We start from the raw sequence: 20,130 nt of genomic DNA on the forward strand, positions 1-20,130 counted from the left end.
GCAGCAGAAAACTTCATGATTTAACTTTTTTAAAAAGATTTTTAGGTGAACGTTGGTTAGAGTAAAGTACAAGTACAAGCTGTGAAGGAATCATTCATTTACACAGAGACAAAACATTTTCTGTGCAATTATTTAACGCTGGTTCTAAATGGTGGGTAGAAATTCACCATATATCGTGACTTCATATCCGCTTGCGTTAAACACAGGGAAGGTGAACCAAAAGCAGGAAATGGCATTTGTTCATATTACGAAAAAGGCAAAAAGTTTAGAAGTGTAATGTTTTCCAAGTTCAAAGAATTTTTTTCTGAGATAAGGCTATAGTAAGGCATAAAAATGGGGAAAAAAATAAAAAATTCTGAGATAAGGCTATCATAAGACCCTAAAAACTTGTGCAAATATGATGAACACACTGAGTGTTTGAGAATGTGTGTGTGTGTGTGTGAAAATTAACTTTGTTTATGTTGTTCTTGATCAAAGGAGAGCCTTCTCTCTCCTATTGGATGGATGTATAGAATGTTTACACAGGTGCTTGTTTGAAGTCTGTGAGAAAAGTGTTAAACCAGAATTGATTGTAACATCTGTTAGCATCCTTAGCATGCTTGTCGGTGGCTTTTTTAGCTGAAACACCTGTCTGCTTCCTCCTACTCCACCATGATCACAAACATCTCCTCCAACACTCTTAGTACGTGAACCACCACTAACTAGAACCTGTTCAAGTCTAAGTTGCCTGTATTTTTCTTTACCTGATTTCCCTCGTTTCACCATTCTCTCTTGATTTTCTCCTGGAATATGGATAAGTAGAAAGTAGCGGCTGTTTCTACTTCTGCTACCTGTGATCGGGCATCCAAAGAGCACTGTTGCCACCTGCTAAAACAATAAAATATTGTCTACAAGTAAGATCTTTACATGGAAGTTGTGTAAGGCTTTACTGCCCCCGTTCCCACTGAAAAACATAAGTGACGTCTATAGACGTCATTGGCAGTCAACGTTACTAAACCAAATGACATCTATAGACGTCAATGAGTTTATCTATGATTATAGCTGATATAATAAGGTGACTATATGTCCCGTTTTACCTAGAGATGTTCTCTTTTCACGTCTTGTCTGGACCATCCGACCGGATTTTACAAACTCATCAAAATGTCTGGGTTTCCCAGGGACCCTGAATGCATCTAAGGCAGGGGTGTTTTAGTTTAGGGGCCACAGATTTTATGGGGGAAGACGAGTAATGTCAACTTTGTGTCCTAGTTCGCATTTGTCCCTATACATAAAATATAAAATATGTAACAAACTGACAATATTGAAAGAATAAGTGATAAATATCAGGATCTTCACTTTAAATTCCCTAGATTTTGTGACCAATTTCTATTTAACCAAGGGAAATATGTAATAATTTGAGTTGAGTTTTTTTCAACAGTTTAACATTAAAAATGACTGCAATCATGCGATTTAAGCAGCGAGAAAACTGTGAACCTCTGCAAATATGGAAGAGGTTCATTTACACGATTCATACCACCTCCTGCTGGCCAAAATGGATGCTCCAAAGGGCTGAATTTGGCCCCCGGGCCATGAGTTTAACACCAGATCTAGGGAAACACGTTAATTTAAAAGACCGTAGCTCACAAGTGCTGGAATGTTTAAGGATGCTTCTTTGTTTCGATGAAGTCGTCAAACACGAGGAAAAGAGAAGAGAGATTAAAGTCCAACATGGATTGAATGAGACCAAATACTGGCAGATTTAATTAAAATGGGACCATGTTGCTGCAATTTTTCAGTTTCTTTATTGACGTGTATATTAATGATTTTTTAATGTTCTGTAAGCCTCAAGTTTGTTTGTTTTATAGGAGGAAATGTTTCTCAATGTTTCAATGATAGAGAGATTTTAAAAAGGTATCCATGATATTTTTAGGTGATTGACTTCAGTTTTTGTTTTAAAGAGAGAAATTGATTTTTAAACCTTGACAACTTACTTATCTACTGTATTGTATTTTGCCATAACAAGGTAGATTCAAGAAAATGTTGAATACTTTGAGTATGTTGTGTCCTGTTTTTTTGGAAATCAAAATATGATCACCCTAGATAAAGAGTTAAAGATACGTAGAAATCTTTCGTTCAAGGAAGAATAAAACCCACCTCAGTCAGCTTGTTTTGTTTATTCAGCAGATTTTTTTCATAGAATGCAAAGGTTCATCACGTGGAAACACTTTCAAATACTGTATCTGCTGTGCCGTACAGAAACAGGAAGAGCAGACTGCCAGAGACGGTGTCACCATGATTAGAATGTAAACTTTACAGAGATGAGAAAACGCCTGTTGAAGACGTTCCACTGTTACTGGTCAAAGGTGTGACATGATGCACTAACGACTAAACACGTCCTCACTGATCATCACAGAAGACAAAAATAAACTCCTCCTCTTTTTTTCCTTTCTCTAAATAAAACAATTTACATCCTTCAACATAGTCTCACATTAATAAGACGTGTAGCAGAGGAGCTAAAACCAGGATGGAGGGATCCACTCGTCTAGGATGGAGAGAAACAGGAAACATGATTGGCTGAAACATGCATCATCATCATCATCATCATGATTGGTTACTATCACTCACACGTTAATCTGCCGAGAAGGAAACATCACTAATAACACAGATTGGCAATAATAATAGTGCAGGCTGAATGAATGACATGATTTCATTAATGCTAGCTAGCATGCGCTGAAAGGAGCTACAGGAGCTAGCGGAGGATGGAAAAAAACCTAAAGAGAAACAAAAAAATCTCGAGCATAATTAAAGTTAAATTGGAGGGTCGAAGGTGAGTCAATGTTTGTCGTTTAGTTTCATCTTCTGTCGATACATCACTTGCCGTCCACGTTGGTCTTTGGAATGGTGTTTATTTATCAATCTTGGATTCCTTTCTCCAGTATTTCTTGAGCTGATGTTTTCTTTAACGCCTGTATCCAAACTCATCGGCATCATCAGCGCGGAAGTCTCCGTAGCGCCAGATGTTGAGCTGATGGGAGATAGACACGTTTGGATGAGCGGAATTACTGTCATTTATTCATTTCACAAATGGCCCACGCATTTCAGTCTCAAATAATTCTGAAATATTTACCAATTGTTCCGAGATTATTCAATAGGCACGCTGTTAAGTTTTAGTTTGTTGGATTAATTGATCCTTTTTGAGATATGGCCAATTTAGTGAGGAGGCTAAGTGTCAATTATTTTTCTTCAATTTTCAGCTTCCAAATATCTCAGGAAATACATCACATAGGAAACAAAAAATTGGTTTAATAATACAGCTTCATCTACTCTCTCATAATATACAAAAAGATCTGCTATACATCCTATATAATAATAATAATAATAATAATAATAACAACAATGCATTGGATTTTATATAGTGTTTTATCATAGATACTCAACATTCATACTAGGCAATGTGGGTGAAGTGCCTTGCCCAAGGACACAATGACAGATACCACTGGAGTGACTGTCCTCCACTGTGGCACCTGGAATTCTCAGTGGTCTCCATCCAACTACCAACCAGACCCAGACCTGCTTAGCTTCAGAGATCTAACCGATCGGCCAATGACAGGCTGGTATGGTCATATGGTGGACGTGCAAGCTCCTCAATATTGGAAAAAAAAGGTTTGTCCGTTTTCTGGCTCAAACATGCTGGACTGTTAATATTCCTTACAGTCAGAACATGCACACACGTTGAGGCGCCGTTTAAGTTTTACGGCCCCCAGTATGTTGAACAGTCTACCGGAGAAGACCCACCTTTTTAAATGAGCTTTAAACTAATTATTTATTCATTTTAGAATTGTTATCTTTTATGTTTTTATTGTTATTTTTTGTTGTTTTTATAGGATTGTTAGCTTTTATGTTGTTTTATAGCTTTAGGATTACTATAGCACTGGGGGCTGTGATGGGTCGTGGCTGCAGTGGTGCTGTCTGTCTCGTGGCCCTCAGTGTTGGTGAATAGCTTCTGCTGTTTTGCTGGACTGGGGGCTCTGTCTCGGTACCCTGTACCCACAGTCTGTGTCCTGCTCCTGGTGCAGACAGCTCCTTGTGATGTCTACGTAGACCGTAACTTGTGTGTCTGTGTGTAGAGGACGGGGTTTGTACGTGGTGGATGTATTTATTTATTTTTTAAACTTTGTTTTTATTTGCAATTAATAACAATACATGCAAACAACGTATAAATGTAAAAAAAAAAAGCAATAAAGAAAAAACAAACAAAAAACTAAAACATAGAAGATACAACATATAACAAAAGATAAACAACTTCAGGGGCGTTTCCTGAGTGTATTCTCAAGTCATGTAGTTAATTGTTGTTGGCATTGCTTCTATGTAGATGTTCACTTCTTCCAGTTCTTTTAATGGGCGTGTCCTTTAAGGTTTAGTTGGTAAGTCAACTTTTCCATCATATGAATGTTCTGGATGATCTCAAACCAGTGCTCTGTCACTGGGAGTTCCACATTGTACCAGTTTCTGGTTACAGCTTTTTTGCTTGCCATCAATAAAATTTGAATCAGATACCTATCATTCATTAGTACAGCATGTTCAATTCTTCCCCAGGTACATTACAACAGTTATTCAGAATAGCATAGCCCATTATGTTGCTTATAGTTGTGTAAACCATCTTCCAGAAAGGTTTTAGCTAAACACAACTCTAAAAAATATATGTATGGTTACTGTCTTGATCATCACACTGTCTCCAGCATGGCTGAGGGGTAGGGGTAGGGTAGGGTTAACCCTAACCCTACCCTACCCTAAGCTCTTGATCTGTGGAGTTATGAAGAATCTAGTAAGATTCTTCCACCCAAACTCTCTCCACATCTGTGAGCAAATGCTAGTGCTTTGAGTCACACACATTTCATACCATTCGTCATCTGAAATCTCTACGTTTAACTCTGATTCCCATTTGTTCTTAATGTATAGTGACGAGGCGTGGGTATATTTTTAACTATGTAAAAGCACTTTAAGCTGTATCTATTTTTTATGAAGAATGCTTTTTATAAATAAACATTGACTGATTGATCGATGTTTAGGCCTTCAGTAAACAACTTTACATATGCTTCAGCTCCCTGTAATTTAATCAGCTTTGAGCTGTTTACATAGACTGTTAAAATCCCCTTCAAACGACCATAAACATTAAAAAGAAAATATTCTGGTTTATCTTTTCCATTACTTTTTATTACAAATGAAGATAAACGGTAAAAAACTATTTTAGTTTATTTTTTCCATTACTTTTGTTACAAATCAACATAAACGATAATAAAAACATGTATGTATATGCACTGGATATGTTTGTATAGTATTCTTACATAATGAAAAACCAAATGTGAAGTTTAAAATGTTATTTTGTGAAGGAGGGGTATAGGTGCCTATAAGTTCCTTGAAGTTCTGCCTACTTCTTTTGAGCACTTACTCCTTTGGATACGTGTTATGTATTATACATAAAATGTGTTTTTTATGTTGCTCAAATAAATACAGTAAATAAACAATGATTAGTATCATTTATTTTTAGACCAAAGTGCGTAGGATGTCTTGAACATGCATTGAAATGACATGGAATGATCCGGTGGTTAAATGTCCAATGGTTAAATGTCCATAATCTGCTTCATTCATTCTGTATTTTCAAGCGAACGTGTAGGCAGCAATAACTGAGGTGTGTCCCCCTGTGTGTGTGTTTAAGGGATGTTTTTTTAGCTTTGAGAAACATGTAAGGCTCATCCGTTCGTCTTGCCATTTCCATCTAATTAGCATATGAGCTAATTATCGCTAGTTATTAAGATAAATGGAAGGAAGAGTCATTCTTTAGTTCCAGCTCTGCTGCTGCTCTCTGACACACAGGAATCATGCACGTGCTCTAATTATGTTTACTGTCAAATCCACTTCTCACCAAAGAACTCATCATCTCAGGAATTTTTACATTTAAGTATTAGTGCAGGAATTATTTACAACATTGAATACATTAAATGTGATGAATACATCGTTTTACTCCAAAGGGAAGTTTTTCCAAAATGTCATTACTAAAGAGTAAAAACACCCAAATAACAATTGAATTAGAAGATTTAAAATGTACTCAGTGAGGATAAATAACAGGCAGAGAACCAAAGTATAAAATAAAAAGTTTGACCAATTGATTGGGACGATTTTAGCTTTCAATAATCAATCAACCAGGCTCTAATATGGAACTGATGTATTAACTTTTTTGCTCTGTGTAAATTCTGTCACTGTGTGTTTTCTTCATTATAAACTGACATTTATGAATCAGCAGTTATGATTATTAAACACTGGGAGAAATCACTAGTTCATTGTTTCCAGACACATTTAGCTTTGTTTAAATTTTTTTTATTAAATTAATCCATGTTTACTGTCTAAGATTTGAGCAACTTTGTTTTTAAACTTTTTTTATGGTATTCCAGAAAGACAGTTTGCACTAGTTTGTCTTTTCTGATTTATCAGATTGTTCACAGTCTTTATGTTGATAGTGTTACTGATTAAAGTTCCCTGTTTTATTTAAGGATGTTTTGCTTCTTTGTCTTAAATCATATTTTTGTGTTCATGTACAGTATATATCACGTGGATATCAATGTTGTAACCGATATATCGGTTATTTGCTAATATTGGTATCGGCCCTAAAATTCCCATGTTGGTTGGGCTCAAAATGAAAATAAGTGATATTTCTCACCTTTATTATGTTAGTGTATGTAATAAATGTGTTATTATGGTTGTGTCGGGCATAAATCTAAGATGTTTCAGTGTGTTGGTGCGCATTGTTTGACCTAGTTTTTGGTCGCAAATGTACATGTGCATATGTATATATCCATCCTTTAATAATATTATTATTATTATTATTATTTCTATTATAGTTTTTCTAGTTTGTTTTTTGTACCATCCACCAAGTCACATTCCTTGTATTGTTTTAAACTGTACTTGTTGAATAAAGTTTGTTTCTGGACTTGTCCAAACACGATGTTTAAATGTAGAATAAAGTCTTTTCTATAACTGTTACCTACATGGAAACAAGTTGTTTTAGTTCAAAGTGAACCATCAGGATAAAAACAGTAGCAGTGTAAATAATTCACTGAATGACACTTTGATAACTGAGGGGCTCAAATTAATCAGGATTTTCAAATAAAGTTTGACTGATTGAGCTCAGAGAAATTTTAACATCACTTTTAAATCTAAAATTTTAGAGTTCAGTGTGCCATTAGCTACTCTTCATATCCATCCAACTCCTTTTCATATTTTCTGTTACCACTTTTCCTGCAAATAACCCAACCCCCTTCTTCATCTTCTTCCTCATCCTCACAGTGAGGACCTGGACAGGCTGTGGGCAGACGTCCATATGGGACAACAAGTCCTGCCAATGGAATGTGTGACATCTTGAGGAAAAGGAAAATCTGCCGATATGAGACTTCTCCTCTCTCATAGTAAAGTCATAAAGTAATGTGTTCTGATATTAGTTATACAGACGAGGGGGGGGGGGGGTCCAGTAGTGTGAGAAGTGAGGACTTACTCTGGCACTCTTGGCTGATTCTTGACTGTTGAGATACTCGGTCACCTGAAACACACACACAACCACTGATCAGCATCAACACATCACTGTGTGACTGACAAACATCTTCATAGCACGTGTCAAAGTCAAGGCCCGGGGCCCAAATCCGGCCCTTTAGAGCAGCGTTTCTCAAATGTGGGAATGTGTACCCCTAGAGATACACAATGCCACTACAGGAGTACACTACTTGAGAGCAAGTGGGAAATTAACCAAAATAAGCATGAAAATATAGGGATTTTAAAGTGTGTATTTTTGGTTTAAAATGATAATAATAATGATGATGAGAATTAGGGATGTAACGATTCACTCAACTTCCGATACGATTCGATTCACGATACGATTCTCTCACAATTTATTTTACAAGAAAATACTGTACTATTTTCCTTGATAAATTATTTAAATTATTTAAAATATTTAAAACAATGCAATTTAAGTAAAAATAAATCTTGAATGAAATAACTAAAGGAATAATACAAATGAAGAAGCCTATTAATTTAAATTCTAGTTCTTTAGTAAACAATGCAAAACTGCATAATAGTTCTTTTTAAAAGTGCAACTGAAAATGTATTTTGTGCCTTAACAATTGGACTTAAAAAAGTCATTTCACTGTATTCACGTCAGATATTTGTATGGACCAGCAGAGGGCGCTGGTAACCCAGTGGTCGGTTGGCATGCAGCTATCTTGCAGTGAAGAAGAGATGCTATGCTAGCAGACAGAACTAATAGAAAAACGTGACTTTTACAGATATTCACATAATATTACAGATATTTTTTGGTGCTAAAGGGGTAAGGAATCATTTATGAACATGTCTAAAAGTAGAAGGCGGCCAGAAAGAAAGTAGTAGCAGATTCCGCCCGCCACCAACACTTTTGGATAAAAAAGTACTGCGGTTCAATTTTCACAGTATCGATGTGAATTGTGATACCTATGAATCAATTTTTAACTGCCTCACGATTAATCGTTACATCCCTAATGAAAATCATATTGATTAGACCATGAACTGAAAATACAAGGGTCTAGGTTCCAAACCAGGTGGAAGATGACTGGAAATAATGAAGACTATAGAAATAAATCTGCTCTGAAAGCATTAAATGAATGAATGAATATGAATTTATTTAGGCAGTAAACAAGAAAAAGAACAAACAAACGAGTGTAGGATGATTAAAAAGCTTTTATCATAACATAAATACTGATTCATTACACTTACATACAATGTTACATTCTTTAAAATACTCATTCATTTCATCATTATGCTCTATAGTTGCTTATTTTTTTATAGTATTCTGAGCAAAATGTTGTATCTGTACAAAGGGGATATGTGAATTCCGAAAAAAAAAAGAGAACAGGGGTTTGAGAACCACTGATTCAGAGTACCAATCTGACCTGAAGGAAATGTAGAAATGTGTAACTTACCAACTAATTCATGTACTGTATCTCAGCCCACTCAAATTACACAAATTTCACTCTTTGCCGTTTTTGAACTCAGATTGTTGAAAGACTCGCTTTTTCCAGAATTCTGCAATTTTACTGAAATTGTTTCACAAAATTGCCCCAAATCTTGGTACAAAATAAAAGAAATGTAACTGCTGACATCTGTCACTTATTGCTTGAATATTGTCGTACTTTACATCATTTATACGTGTTAAACTAGGGCACCCTAAATTTGAAATTGGCTCGTTTCCCACCTATAATCTACGGACTACATGAGATCAAACTGCTCCTATAAACTAATGAAACCCTGAAACATGCTTTTCTTTTACCTGCAAACTGTTCTCAGCTTCTCTGTAAAGATGAACTTGCTGATTTCAGGTCATCTTCTTGAGTGGGCCATCACTTAATAGCTCATACCAAAATTCAGACTTTCTCTAAATCAGAGGTCGTTGTATTCCTGCCTCAGGCCAACGTGTAGCTGAGATTTATAATCAAGGACACCTGAAGGGAGCCACGAGCGAAGAAGAGGAAAGTCTCATATTGTGGGAAGTCAGAAATCTACCATTCAGTCAGGTAGAGTGAACATCTAACCATTGATGGACTCATGTTGAACAAATCTGTGACATTTTTAGAGAGGACACGGCTATGCCTACTTTAACAGATTGAAACCAATAACTAGATGGAATGTATTAGATCATCTTGAGATCACTCATCTGAGTGCACCGCTAAAAAGAATATTGCATGTTGGGAGAAGGCCCCTCCCCCACACCTCTTCACACACACACTATGTGAACCCTGAAGGGTTGTCATCACACTGCTTCCTCCTACATGGACAGATTGGAACTGGACAGGCAATGTAAAAAAAAATGCCCACATAAGAGCTAAAAAACTATCAAAGAATATAATCAGTAATTTATCTAAAAGGTTGGAATAAGGTTAGATTTTATTTTTAAATAAAGAAATCATGGTACAGTACCATGATCATTCACACTTTAAAGGCTTGGAAGAAAAGTCCATTAATAACAATACAGTAGGTCCATGTATGGTCAACACCTTTTTTATTTATTTATTCATTTTTTTTTTACAAAAATCGCAATGAAATGTGAAATCTACCTCTGAAACGTATGGAAGTGGGTGGGATAATTTTTAAAACTATAAATAATAACCGAGATGTGAATTTTGGAAATGTTGCCATTGATGAGAAAATAGATAGAAGTTCTCCATTATCGAAACTGATTCAGAATCAGTCTATTGATCCGGATCCTTTCCAAAATTTACTGGAATCCTCCATGGCGTAAAATATCAAAAACCGTACTTTTGACATAATCCTGTGAGGTGTGAGAAGGACTTGGATGCAGTAGATGTATCTTTTTCTTAATAAGTTAATGTCTTAGTATTAAAATTAATACCTAATAAACAATCAAAAAAGTACCAAAAATAACAATAGAATGTACTAACTTAAAAATCAACATTAAAGGACGCAATCTGGGTCTGATTAAGTTGAAACTCGAAGTAAAAGAGGAACCAACATGACATAACCAAGATAAATTTCATAAAGGATTGTTAAGTTGATGATGATAAATAGGGATTTCCTGTTTTTGAAACTGATCTACAATCAGTAAAATTATCTTAATCCTTTTGTGAAAATGTGTTAAATACTTACTGAAGTAATCCTGCTAACAGACAAACAAACAAGTAAATAACTATCTCAGTTATTGGATGTATTCAATAAAATACTTGAACTTTTGCTTTGAAGAAAATTAAAATCATAATTATTGAAAAACTTTTTTCTCCACACAAACAACTGTAGTAGTTTTAAGTTCCAGTCATTAGCATCAATATAAAGACTTAAATATTTTTTGTAGAATATATAAGCTACTGTTTGTTACACTGTAGCGTAAAACCAACATAATCTAACCTGAGTGGTTCTGAGAAAATACAAAGGTCTACGGAGGCAAGATTGAAAGACGTCAACAAGCACAGAGTAGAGCATATTGACTGCTTCTGCTAGAGCTGCCTTTTATCTTCATAGAACAAACCAGTGATGAGTCATAAGGGCCAGTGGGTGACGGTAGGGAGGAAACACAGAGGAAGCAGCGGGTTGGATGAGGTGTAAGTGGAGGGACGGACCTTGGAAAGGCTTGAGTGGCAGTAAAGCTGTCCTCAATCATCACACTATTAGGAGATAGATATCCAGCAATCTGCTACGACGCTGGGCTTCCAAACACACAAGTGCTCACGCTGCCATCGCTCAAATCTCATCCTGTCTATAGAGTACACACTAACGCACTACAGCTTCTTTTCTACTGCAAGGAAATAAATCTGTTACCTGGCTTAGTGACAAATATCAGCGTTAAACCAAAGACCACTACGAAATTACACAATAGAGTGGAGTGTGTGTGTGTGTGTAATGCAGTACACCCAGTAGCTGATTATTGTAGCAGATGAGCTGGCTTTTACACTCAGATGCACACACACCAGAACAAGGATGCCAGATGTTAAAAGCGTGCAGGTTCTGTTGTATAATTGCTCAGCTAGCTCATGCACGTTGGTTGATTTGATGGCTGATGATTTGCAAAGACCTTTAGCCAAAAAAACAGACCTGCAGCAAGATGGTGCAGTGTGTGTGTGTGTGTGTGTGTGTGTGTGTGTGTGTGTGTGTGTGTGTGCGTGTGTGTGTGTGTGTGTGTGTGTGTGTGTGTGGGGAAAGTGCTGCGGCTGCACAAGTCATCCATCAAAGCCAACTAAAGGAGAGATTTTTTTGGAAGGCGTTGTGATATGGCGTCTTGGTCCCATCAGGCAGATGTCACCATATGGAGGAGGTGGCCGAAAATATTTCACCCACACAAAGGACCGTGATTTGGTCTGTTTGATGGACTCTCAGTGGACACAGCAGTGCTTCTGTACCTACAGTAAAAGCTGTACAATATCTGTACACGTAAATATGACAATGTTTAAACAAAGCCTGAGTTTAACAGGAATACGTTTCTTCTAGGGCTGGGCGATATGGAGCAAAATTCATATTTCGATATTTGTCCTCAAAATGGTAAAACACAATGTAAATCTCGATAATTTTAATTAAAAAAAGTCTTCCCAGGGAGTCAATTCAGGGTTACATTTGCTGATGCAAAATGCAACACAGGCTAAAATAACATAACAGTGATTTATGTGTATCACAAACTAGCGGCCCCAAAAGTAAATGCACAAAATGACAGCAAAAAAGTTACTACAAAAACACAAATTAACAGAAAAATACACAAAAGAGCAACACAAATACTTAATACACAAAAGGAGAAAAAAAATACAATAGGACAACAGAAATACATTAAAGAACAACAAAAATACACAAAAAGAGAAAAAATGCACAATGGGACAACACAAATACATAAAAGAACAAAAACAAACCAAATAACAACAAAAGACAAAAAATACACAATAGGACAACAAAAAAAGAACAACATTCATACCAAAAAATACACAAAACGACTAAGACAGACATCCAAAATTACTGAAAAATACACAAAAGAACAACAAAAATACATAGGGCAACAAAATACACAAAAGGAGGAAAAAAAATACACCATGTGCCACCTTTGGCTTTTTCTACTATATGGGACAGCACGTGTGAGTGAGTTCTGCAGTGTGGCTTGTTTAGGTGAGCGTCTGGGTTAGGATGCACTCAGAAATCTAACTGCGCTTTTTTTTTTTTTACTGTTCTGAGAAGTAGCAAAAATAAAATAAAAATATATCGATACAGGCGATATTGTAATGTTCCATATCACCAAAATAGAAAACTCGATATATCTTGGATCTTGATATATCACCCAGCCTTAGTTTCTTCTACACTTTGTGGAGCTTTGTGCTTACATCCTAAAGCCAAGTATTCAAAAATGCAAAGTCAAGAGCACTACAGCACAATGTGTGCAGATTATGTGCTGCCATGGTGAGATGATCACGGTGAGCCTCTTTGTGCTCTGGGCGGGGTCTTGTTCCTGGCTCGCTCTCATCGCTCCCTCTTTTTCTCACTTTTGCTCAGTGAACACAACATACAATCACTGCACAGCTGAACTCTGATGACGGCTTTTGAAATGTGAACAACTCCACGTATTCTGTCCCAGATCCGGTTCTCACAGCTCTTGTATGGGCACTAGTGGGGAGGGATAATGACTCATTCAACAACCCGAACAGAAGCAGAAGTCATGTGGCGAGGCAAAGAAAAGGTTTCCCAATGTTTAACACAAGTGTGCTGCCAGGGAGCAGAAAAGAGTGGAGGAACACGGCTCCAACAAAGAGAAGGAAAACGCCCTCAAAGGCTGATTAAAGCCCAATTTACAGGAAAGAAAAGAGTAGATGAGATAAGATGAAGGAAAACATTTCTCGGTAACAGAAGGCAGTGGTTGAATGCGTCTTATCTGGATCACTCTTTAGAGCTCCAATAAGCCAGACAGATGCCAATACAGTGATGCTGTGAGGCATCATTGTGTGTGTGTGCGTGTGTTGCATTCTCTGAATGAGTAATTCAATAATCAACAACAAAAGTAACAAAAAGTTACAGAAACATTCAAGGTAATTCAAACTGATGGTTGCATTGCACCATTGTCTGAATGAGGTTAGTATGTGAACTGTTTCTCTCTGCTAGAACTGGAGGGCATTAGGGCTGGCCGATGTATCAAAATTCAGTATATATTGTGTATTTCTATTTTGGCGATGTAGAAAATTACAATATCACCTATATCAATATACAGTATAAATATTTTTATAGCTTTTTTGTTTTAAAATGCTTGTTTTAGGAGTCGTCCTAACTCAGTCCTAGGAGAAAAAGCCAAAAGTGGCACATTTTGTGCAGCTGTTTGTTAATAAATGTGTCTGTGTGGCATTTTAGATCAGCAAATTTAACCCTGAATCTTTCTGGTCAGACTTCATTTGAATTTAAATATCCAGAACCTTGCCTAATATTATTCAAATTTGAAGCCACATAAATATGAAGGTAGACAGGCCAATGTTAACATGATCTATAGGCAGAGGTGTAAAGAACACTGATTTATCTAATCAAGTAGAAGTACTGTTACGTGATTGAAATTGTACTCACCATCAGGTACAAGTAAGTCGTACATAAAATACTCAAGTACAAGTAAAAAGTAGCCGAATTAAATAGTACTCAAAGTAAAAGTCACTAGTTACTTTTACTCCCCATGTTTATTTTTGGTAATAACTGTTGCCATGGTTCCCTTGCATACAGTAAACATCTCATGTATAAACTTAAAAAGGAAGAGATAAAATCTTGCACAATTGGAACTTGATTTATTTTCCACAAAGGCATCTGTATAAAATAAAAGGTTTGTCAAAATGTAGAATTGTGTTTTTAAAAATAAAATAATACGAAGGTATTCAATGCTGTTTAGGTGCCGTGCATTACGTTCTGGTTGATCTGCTATGACCTGATGCATTAGATTGTTTTTTTGTAGTTTCACAGTGTCCGTTGATCACTTTAAAACAAAATAATTATTATTTACTAAGTAATGGTTGGGTGTAGAAATGGAACAAATTACTTTCTTTCTTTTAAAAACATACTTGAGTACAAGTAAAATTACTTATCTTTAAATATACTCAAAGCAGTATCCATAGAAGCAACTCAATTACAGTAACGTGAGTATAATCCGTTACTTTCAACTCTGTCTGTAGGGGACAAGATGAATGTATTGTGTCGTAGATTAGGTCTTTCCTGATTCTCTCTCCTTTATTCAGGTGAAACACTGCTTTGAAATATGACTTTAAAGCTAAGACATGATGCTCTATTCCCCATGACATGAAATAAATTCTGTTCTGGTCCAAAATGCAGTGACAGGTACACACTCCTGGACTAAAGACTCAATTCAGTCCGTGCTTCAAAGCCAGGTGGGATTTCACCTCTTATGTCTGGTATTAGGGAGCTGTGCTGTGGGCAAGGAGCCAGGGCAGGTCCAGACTCCTCTCATCCTCACACTCTGTGATAGATGAACTAAAAGTTACCGTTGAACTTTGCTGCACTGCATTATTTTAAATTAATGCCTTTAGAACCTTTATGAGTCATTTTTTTTATTGCACGTAGGTAACTTTCTCTGAATCATTTTGGTGAGAGACTGTGTTTAAGTGTTGGCAGAACAGGTGGTGTGGATCTGGTATTTTGGCACCAGTTTGGGTGTCTGACTGGCTGTGAATCTGCGAGGTGGGGTGAACGCGAGAAGGACACCGTGGGACACCCTGAGCTGGCTGCTAAACCAGGTGGTGTTATGGCTGGTGAATTTTAAAAGTGATGGATATGACGTGAGATCCACCGCAGCACATTTCTGATAGGATTTGTGCGTCTGGTGCGTAGGTGATCGTTGCTTTCCCCCTCCCCCACTAATCTCATGACATGAGAAAACAGTAAGAGAACCATGATTTGGAATGAACCATGTAAAGAGAAAACCAACTGATTAAAGTTTCAGTGTTGGGGCTACAGTACTCACTCAGTGCTCGATGTGGAAGTCAGTCATAATCCAAGAAATAGGAATGTCAAAGTATTGACGATATTACAAGTGGCTCAATATCGCCGTGGTTACGTCACGGTATAAAATAGTGAGCCGTTGCGCTAAAAAACAACTTTTGGATTGGCTTTAGAGTAAACTACAAATACCATAATGCTCTGGGGGCGTCATCATTGGTTGCAGGCGGTTGAGCCAATCACGCGCGACAGTGCGTGGTCAGACGGGAAAGGAAACATGGTGGATGGTGGCGGCCAGCAGAGCGAGGTAGAAACTGAAGAGTTTAAAGAATTTGTGCATGATGCAGAAACTACAAATCAGAGGTGTGGAAACATTTTGCTTTCACCACATCAACTAATCATAAAGGAGAAAAGGTGGACTACATGTAATCACTGCAAGTGTACCGTGCGCTACTCTTCTGGAAATACCACTTAACAACCCGGCATCCCGTTTAGTTTAGACCAGTTTGGTCTCTTGCCTGGTTTCTTTCTACATCTGCACTTGTTTCCTGAACTTCAAGTGGAGCAAGTACTAATTTCAATTCTTAAAACAGGACAGAGATTTCAATAGAAACACTGCTTCCTCCTTCAAACAGAGCTGAAATCAAAACCTTTCATGCTCGTGTGTCTGAGAGCCATTGAACCACTCTGAGACAAACTGAGCTCGCCTCCTGTTGCATGCTGCTCCCCCCAGCGTGGCTGTCGGAAGACATCAGATGCTTTCGTGACAACGTGGCATGACAAGCTCACCAGCATGGGTTCATAAAGTTAAAGAGGACACAGCCATGTAAAACACGTGCACATACAAGCGCCACAAGAACTAACGAACGGCAGCAACGTTCTTACCAGAGACATGTCAGAGAAAAGGTCTTACATAAGTCCTCGTGTAGCACACAACACGTCCTCCAAGACAAACTCATGAGCCCAGATAAATGTTTTTAAAGAAAGTTCCTTTTTGATCAGTTTCTTATTCTTTTCCACTGGCAAGGTCACAGAACTCCAAATAATGCAGCAGTGAAAGACCTGCTCCCATCATGCCTGTCCTCTGCTTACCCCAGGGTTTATGTGATGTGCAACTCTTTGAGTGTGTGCGTAAACATCCGCAGAGAAAGGAATAGCTCTTGTGAAGTGGCGTGTGTCAGCAATGACATGTAAGGAGGTCCCTCAGAGCACCGGCACCAGAAGAAGGAGGGGCGACTGACAGTAAAAGTGTGTCCACGATCAATAACAGGGAAAAAGAAAAGGCCCATTAAATGGGCCCATTGCCAACTCTACTTGTAAATTAGGTATTGAGCCATTGGTGGGGAGCGGTCATGCTGTCACACACCCACAGTGTTTTGTGGAATGTGTAAGAGAAAGAGAGACAGTATGTGTGTGTCCCAGTGGTTTGTTAGAGGATGAACATGGATGTGGGGGCTCTCGATGAGCTGTGACAGGCACTGGGCTTGGAAAACACTGGTAGTAAACTGAAAATCAGTCGGTTGGTCAACTGGATAAGAGCTATTTAGTAGAGGTGGGACAATAAACCAAGTTCATGAAATACAACGATATACGATACTGGGCTCAAGACAATAGTAAAAGAGGATATTTTGGAAAGGAAAAGAAGGCAAAAATAAAAAAAAAAAATAAAACATTGAAGTTTTAAAAAATTGGCATACTTGCAACTTAATAGGAATATAAAAATAAAATAAAACAAACAAAATAGGACAAATTTTATCTATTTAAAGTGCATACAGTGCCAACCTAGTGTGTCAGTCTCTGTTTTTTGTTCTAATTGCAGTCTAAAATTAAAACCAAATGTGTCGTTGCCATGACATTCTTCAAAGGAAATATTATCTGTGCACAACAAGGTTTTTTTAAACATTAAACTAGAACAGGCTACACAGCCCAGATTTAAGATATTGATTTTTTCTTTCTCAACAATATTAGCATGGCTACATTTTCTTGCAGCATTTGAGACGTTTGGACTTGGAATATGTCTCCTACTGTTGGAAAGACAGTCGCTTGGGACTTAAAGGAATGGAAAGGTACAGTATATATGATGTTTTAATTTTGCAATATCTTGTTGCATGATATATTGTCCAACTTTTACAATTAAGAAAAGACAATGTCGAATTTTTCAGCTTTGGTTTTTGGTGAGCGAACCGTCGGTTTTAATGGGTTCCTACATTATCATCTACTTCTACTTCTACTAGGGCGACCGTGGATCAGGTGGTAGAGGGTCGTCTTCTGATCGAGAGGTTGGGGGTTCGATCCCAGTACCTGACTACGTGTCGAAGTATCCTTGGGCAAGACACTGAACCCTAAGTTGCTCCCAGTGGTTGACTAGCGCCTTGCATGGCAGTCCTGTCCCACTGGTGTGTGAATGTGAGAGTGATTGGGTGAATGAGCTGATATGTAAAGCGCTTTGGGACTGCTTCAGTGTGGTGATAAAGCGCTATATAAATCTAGTCCATTTACCATTTACTTATTCACAATATAGACTCAAATGTATTCTTATGGTGTATTTCCTGCCTCTCTTACCTATAATGAAAAGCATCAAGGGAAATCGCTGTGCTTGGAGACCAACCATAAGCAACACGAAACTGCATGTGCCCAGTAGGCCTACTTTGGTAACAGTGAACCTACTGCACAGCTACAACGACGCTCCCAAAAGACTCCTCTGCAGTATGTGGACTGAAGCCTCAATGGCACAGTAACTGTGGAGTGTGTACCAAACAGCATAATTAGGCCTTGATAAATGGAGCACGCCATCCCAGGAGGCGTCCCGTGTTACATGTGAGCCTCCTTTCTGATTTCCTGTATAGATTATTCCCTACATTCAGACACAATTACTGTGTGATGCAACTTCTTTGCTGTTAAGTACACTGGGGGCAGTAAGAGTAAGCTGTAAGAAAACTTTAACCCCACGAGACGCATTCATAATGCGCTCGTACAAATTAGACACAGATTTAGTCAGCCGAATTGGTTTTTGTTGGAATGTCTTAATAATTGTCTCTGAACTTCACCAAATGTCAATTTATGAGGAAAGGGTGATTTAAAATTTAAATAAAATGAATAAAGAAAAAGTAAATAAGTGATGCATTCTTCTTATTCAGCCTTTATCAATGAATTATTCCTGTGATACTTTTTCCAAAAGAAAAACAAAACACGCAAGAAAAAGAACAGTCTTGCCACAACTGAAAGGATTTACCTTTTTTTCCATCAAAGTGTTTTGACAACTTTGAAGCCCACTGCTCAGTATTCAGACATGAAACGGATTGCCAATATGAATGCAAAGTAACGAAGTATAAAGATAAAGGTGAAAAAATGAAATATATTTCCCCTGAGGCGTCTGAGTGATTAAAGATGGCAGGACTCTCATTTGCAGATTTCACCTGTCAGAGGCCACTTCACAGCTGTTCTTTTTGCTTACATACACAGGATCATCATCTTAATAATAGTTTTCACAAACGTGCACATAAATATCAATTTAATGTGTGCTAAGGCTAATGCTCTAGTCTAATTCCCTCTATTGGAACAATTGGAAACAGCAGCTTCAGTCAATACTAATGGGATGGCTGATTGATAATAATTAAACTGAAGAAGTGATGCACTTGTTTGTAATAAACTTGTAATTAGCAAAGTCAAGCTTATTGGAGAGTAACGCTAACACTAAGATAAGTGACAGTGATACAAGCTCCTGAGGTGACTGGGCAAGACAATCAACACTGAGCATTGACAGAAAACACCAGTAAAAACCAGTGGAGCACAAAAGCCCTGTTTTATACCTCAATTTATGACAAACATGGCAAGACGTTACATCATAGAAAACCATCCTGTACAGACGTGAGCAATGTAACGTAGCTGATGCATTATAATATTTGAACTATTCTGAGTGGAAATGTGAACTTTCTATTTATCTTTTTTGCAATGTGCTCAATAAACGAGTATCTTAGGTTGTTTTTACAAAGACGTTTTTAAGTTAAACAAAAGTGGAATTAATACATTAAAAAGAAAAACTAGCAACACAATCTCAGGGTGAAACCTGATGTCACAAAAGTGACACTAATGATTTCCACTTTATTTTTGTTGTGCTGCTGGAAATGACTTTCAAACTCATGTATTTCGATTGATTGTCATTTCTTTCAATTACTAATTAATAAAACATTTCATTCAGGGTTATAGTTAAGGAAATCAATGAAATTGTAACGCTAAATTGCTTTGCAATTCGCTCCAGGCAGCGTGACAGTTTCTTGCTGCACAGCATGAATAAAAATTGTGTCACGCAGCACGAAAAATTCCCAATACATACAGCACGACAAATGTGAGGAAATGATGTTGCCACGCACGAACTACTGATATTCTTTATTCCCCAACTGTCAACCCAATGAAGAGTAGCTCACCTAAGACACTTAGTTTCCATTCACTGCATAGCTTAATGTTACATTACATGATGCCTTACAGGCTTTGCTTTGGAAAAGTCCTATTATACAACACCACTACTGTTCTAAAGCACATCCACTAATTAATTGACACGGTGTTTGAGGACTTTAGTCTCAGCACTAATATGAAAACCTGCTTTTAAAAACTATCCGACTCCACAAAAAAGCAATTTGGTAGAATCAATGATCCTCCCGTGTTCTCAGATAA

General features: G+C 37.4%; 1 protein-coding gene across 1 annotated transcript in view; it reads right to left on the reverse strand.

The window, feature by feature from the left end:
• Positions 1–2,137: 2,137 nt before the first annotated feature.
• Positions 2,138–20,130, reverse strand: part of snd1 (staphylococcal nuclease and tudor domain containing 1) — a 242,094-nt gene continuing 224,101 nt past the window's right edge. Inside the window, exons 23-24 of the mRNA XM_028451498.1 lie at positions 7,526–7,570; positions 2,138–3,004 (exon numbers count right to left, since the gene is read on the reverse strand). Of these exons, the coding sequence (XP_028307299.1) occupies positions 2,939–3,004; positions 7,526–7,570 (111 nt within the window). The 3' untranslated portion in view covers positions 2,138–2,938. The remainder of the gene's footprint in view (positions 3,005–7,525; positions 7,571–20,130) is intronic.

Source organism: Gouania willdenowi, chromosome 6 (genome assembly GCF_900634775.1).
Source record: "Gouania willdenowi chromosome 6, fGouWil2.1, whole genome shotgun sequence".
In the NCBI taxonomy this organism is placed as follows: domain Eukaryota; kingdom Metazoa; phylum Chordata; class Actinopteri; order Blenniiformes; family Gobiesocidae; genus Gouania; species Gouania willdenowi.